This window comes from Chelonoidis abingdonii, unplaced genomic scaffold (genome assembly GCF_003597395.2).
Source record: "Chelonoidis abingdonii isolate Lonesome George unplaced genomic scaffold, CheloAbing_2.0 scaffold0483, whole genome shotgun sequence".
Classification (NCBI taxonomy): Eukaryota; Metazoa; Chordata; order Testudines; family Testudinidae; genus Chelonoidis; species Chelonoidis abingdonii.
The window spans coordinates 1,187-5,869 of record NW_027424744.1 but is presented as its reverse complement, the minus strand read 5'-3'; the positions used below and the strand labels follow the sequence as shown (position 1 = coordinate 5,869).

Sequence of the window (4,683 nt, the reverse complement as noted above, 5' to 3'; positions counted from 1 at the left end):
TATGTTTATGTGGGTAACCAGAAAACCCAATTACAATAGTGAGGATTGTTTTAAAAAGTTTTGGAAGGACTATAATCCTTCCTCATGTACAGTACAAAATATGTGTAAATAGTGGGTGATGGGAAAACATTCCCTGGGAGCAGATCATCTCATGGCTTTCTATTGCAGGGCTTCATCTGGCTTCCTCTGAAGGATTTCAAAGTGGCCAGTGGATACTGGGCTCAATGGACTCCAGGTCTGATGCAGTCTGGGAGTGCCCATCTTCTTATATGCAGTGTAAATCCAAGATTAAGTTTTTGCTGATCTTCCTTGAGCTTCGGGGACTCTCTAGAGTTGAACCGAGAGCAGAAAAATGTCTTGTTAAATATCATCTAGTCTCCTCTTGTTTTTCCTTTCAGGAGGAAAGGTTCAAAATTCCTTGAACCTGCCCAGTACATGATGTCAGCTGTCAATGACACCAACTTCAATTCTGCAGTGTTCCTTCTCACCGGGATACCTGGGCAGGAAGATGTCTATCTCTGGATCTCTGTCCCCTTCTGCTTCATGTATGTTATTTCTATAGTAGGAAATTCTGTCATTCTGTTCATTATAAAAACAGATCCAAGCCTTCATGAGCCCATGTACATTTTCCTTTCCATGTTGGCCGTCACAGACATTGGTTTATCGACAGCCACTATGTCAACAACACTGGGTATATTCTTGTTTAACGCTAGGGAGATCAGCGTTGATGCCTGTTTAGCCCAGCTGTTCTTCATCCATTCACTTTCAGGCATTGAATCCTCTGTGCTCTTGTTGATGGCTTTTGACCGCTTTGTCGCAATCTCTAACCCACTGAGATATGCCTCCATATTAACCCTGCCAAGAATAGCCAAGATGGGACTGGTGTGTGTGCTAAGAGGGGTTGCCGTAGTGTTCCCACTGCCCTTTCTCCTGAAACGTTCCCAATACTGTCAAGCCAATGTCCTCTCCCGTTCCTACTGCTTGAACCAAGAGATCATGAAGATGGCTTGTTCAGATATCAGAGTCAGCAGCATCTATGGCTTGGTTGCCACAGTCTCCATAGCGATGTTGGACTCGCTGCTCATCCTGCTATCTTATATTATGATTCTGAAAACAGTGCTGAGCATTGCCTCCCATGCGGAGTGTGTCAGGGCACTGAGCACCTGCATCTCCCACCTCTGTGCAGTCCTCCTCTTCTACACACCAGGGATTGGCTTGTCTATAGTACAGAGATTCGGGAATAGCTCTTCTCCTTTGCTTCAGATTCTCATGGGCTATGTTTACCTGTTGGTCCCGCCCATGATGAACCCAATTGTGTACAGTGTGAAAAGCAAACACCTTCGTGCAAGGATAATCATGGCATTCAAAAAGTGAAGGATCAGTTCATTAGCTGGCTCCAGCACTGGTCACATGAGACCGTGAAAAACATGGGCCATGGCGAGGGCACCTATTCCATCCTTACACCCAAGAAGACATGAACTACTAATCTGCACTCTGTAGAGAGAAGTTCAGACAGGGTCTAAGACCTAGAGCAATGGGACAGGGCCTAGTGAGGGAGGACGGTGCACTGAGAGAAAGAGACCAAGCAGCAGCAGAATTTACAAAGTGACTGTGTTCGTGGAGAGCCAGGGGACTGGTTACATGTTGGCCCCTAAACATCTGAATCAGTGGCTTCTCTGACCTCAGAAGTCCTGCCGAAACACTCAATAAAGAGAAGGGATGTGAGTGTTGTTTCCCATTACACCTGACCTGTCACTGTCCCATTTTCTTTGGCTAAATATCCAGGGGCCATGAAGAAAGCTGCAGAGCTGATCTGTAGTCGCAGTCCTGGCACTTCCCGAGCCCTTTGGGTGCTGTGCAATCCGTGAGTGTTGCACCAGCTGTGGACAGGGGCTATTGAAGGGGCAAGAACACCTCCCCTTTCCCTACACCCTCAGCCAGGTGCTTGTGATTGAGTCATATCAGACACAAGATGAATGGAGGAGACCCAAGCGAAGATATTCAGGCACCTTGCCTCCATATCCCGGCCCTGTTGATGGCTCTGCACAGCACACACGTGCTGAGCTTCCTCCGCACTGAGGAAGAGCAGAGCTGCATGTGCAAGTGAGGGCCTGACACACAGGAGTCTTGGAAAGAGCATCCGGCCCAGATTCCCTTCTCCCGCCATCCATTTGTGCTGCAATGAAAATGGTTGGAAATGGTCCTCAACTCCCCCGCAGAGGCACATCTCGCTCCAGTCCCAGCCCAGCCCATTCAGTGTCAAGTGACCATCTTTTCAAAAGGCAAAAGCAGGACACATGCAGGAGCCCCATCCCCACTGCCTCTCCACTTTCCCCTTAAGGCCTCTCCCCCTACTCTTCCTCTTCCCACGAGGACCCCTCCCTCTGCCCCGTCTCTTCACCCAACACCCCACCCCCTGGTCCTTCTCACTGGTGAAGCCTCCACACCCTCTCCAGACCAGAAGTCAGAGCTGGGCCATGGTGAGAGTTGTCCAAGGATCCAGAGCCAATCTGAGGAGCCCCAAAGTCTCCACCTGTCCTAGGCAATGCACTGGGAGACCCAAGGGGACCCCTCAGCCTCTGTCCCCATCCCCCAGAACTAAAAATCCAGGAAAAGTGGAGTGTCCAGGGCTCCCCAGAGTTTCCTGAGCTCTCTGAGCAGCTCTTATCACAATCTAGCTCTGACATGGCTGGGGGCTGGAGCATCAGGGAAAGGGGAGCAACAAGGGGCAGGGCCTTCTGGGAAGAGATGGAGTAGTGGGTGTGGCAAGCCTGAACCAACGCTTACTCCAGCAATCAGTGTGTGTGTGCGGCGGTGGGAAGGGGGACCTGAGTAAAGGAGGAGGATGGGGTTCTAGGGTAGGAGAAACTGTGTTTTGGAGGACACTGAATTAATGTGACCCCACAAAGGGTGCCAGCAATGCGCCTCTGCTATGTACATCGGCCAAACTGGACAGTCGCTATGGAAAAGGATAAATGGACACAAATCAGATATTAGGAATGGCAATATACAAAAACCTGTAGGAGAACACTTCAACCTCCCTGGCCACACTATAGCAGACCTTAAGTGGCCATTCCTTGCCAGCAAAAAACTTCAGGACCAGACTTCAAAGAGAAACTGGCTGAGCTTCAGTTAATGCATGCAAATTTGACACCATCAACTCAGGATTAAACAAAGATCTATGAATGGTTGCCAAACTCAGAACCAGTTCTCCTCCCTTGGTTTTACTACACTCAGCTGCTAGAACAAGGGCCTAATCCTCCCTGATTACTAACCTCATTATCTCTAGCTTGCTTTGCAATATATTATATATATCCTCCCCCTAGAAATTCACTACATGCATCTGACGAAGTGGGTATTCACTCACAAAAGCTCATGCTTCAAAAGTCTTGTAGTCTAACGGTGCCACAGGATTCTTTGCTGCTTTTAATAGATCCAGATAACATGGCTACCCTCTGAATAAGAGTTCTGAAGGAACTCCAAATATCAGATTGCAGAATTACTTCCGTGGTATGTAATCTATGGTTTAAATCAGCCTCTGTTCCATCCAACTGGCAACATACATATTGTGATGCTGATTTTTCAAAAAAGGCTCCAGAGGTGATCCAGCAATTACAGGCCAGTAAGCCTAACTACAGTACCAGTCAAGACTGGTTGAAATTAATAAATAAAATATAGAATTATAAGAATATAGATGGACACATTTGATTGGGGAAGAATCAACACAAGCTTTACAAGGAAAATCATGCTTCACTAATCTATAAAATTCTTGAGTGGTCCACAAACTGAGGGCAATGGTGATCCAGTGGGATATTACTCTAATTGGACTTTCAGAAAGTCATTGAGAAGTCCCTCACCAACGTCTTAAGGAAAATAAGCAGTCGTGGGGAGAATGAGGAAGGTTTTTTCTGGATCAATAGCTGGTTTAAAAGATAGGAAATAAAGGGTAGCAATTAATGGTCATTTTCTCAGAAGGGATGAAGAAGTAAACAGCGTGGCCTCCTCCTGCGGATCTGAAGTGGACCGGCTGCTATTCAACATATTCATAATTGTCTGGAAAGGGGGTAAATTGTGTGACATGGCAAAATGTGTAGACAAAACAATTTACACAATATATTGGTGACAGACCCAAACATGGGGTTCAGGAGTCTGGTAGAGGGCAAATATACGTTCACTGGATGAGTATTTTTCCTTCCCTAGATGTGACCGAAGCAGGGCAGCACTATCGTAAATCAGGAACTTGCAAGAACCATTAACGAGACAGGCTGATTAGAACACCACAGCCAATCAAAGGCAAGCTAATCCAGGGCCCTGGGTTTGAAAGGAGCTCACTCCCAGTGAGGCGGGGGGAGTCAGAGGAGAGGAAAGTGCGTGGAGGAGCTGGAGCAAGAGACACAAGGAGCTGGAGAGTGAGAGGGTTGCTGCTGGAGAACTAGGATACAAGCGCTATCAGACACCAAGGGAAAGGTCCTGTGGTGATCATTAAACGAAGGTGTTTGGGAAGAGGCCATGGGGAAGTGCCCAGGGAGCTGCTAGCCATCATGCTAAGCTGTTAAGGAGGCACTCATAGACAGCTGCAAGAGCCACAGGGCACTGGGCTGGAACCCGAGAGTAGAGGGCAGGCCCGGTTTCCTCCCAAAACTCCAACTTCCTGATCAAACACAGGAAGAAGTTGACCAGACT

General features: G+C 47.7%; 1 protein-coding gene across 1 annotated transcript; it reads left to right on the top strand.

Moving 5' to 3' along the window:
* Nucleotides 1-435: 435 nt before the first annotated feature.
* Nucleotides 436-1,374, top strand: LOC116829469 (olfactory receptor 51G2-like). Its single transcript, XM_032788322.2, has one exon. It carries the CDS (start codon nt 436-438, stop codon nt 1,372-1,374), a length of 939 nt encoding a protein of 312 aa, XP_032644213.1.
* The last annotated feature ends 3,309 nt before the right edge of the window (nt 1,375-4,683 follow it).

Coding starts and splice junctions, on each gene's coding strand:
- LOC116829469 (XM_032788322.2), top strand. CDS start 436: ATGATGTCAGCTGTCAATGACACCAACTTCAATTCTGCAGTGTTCCTT.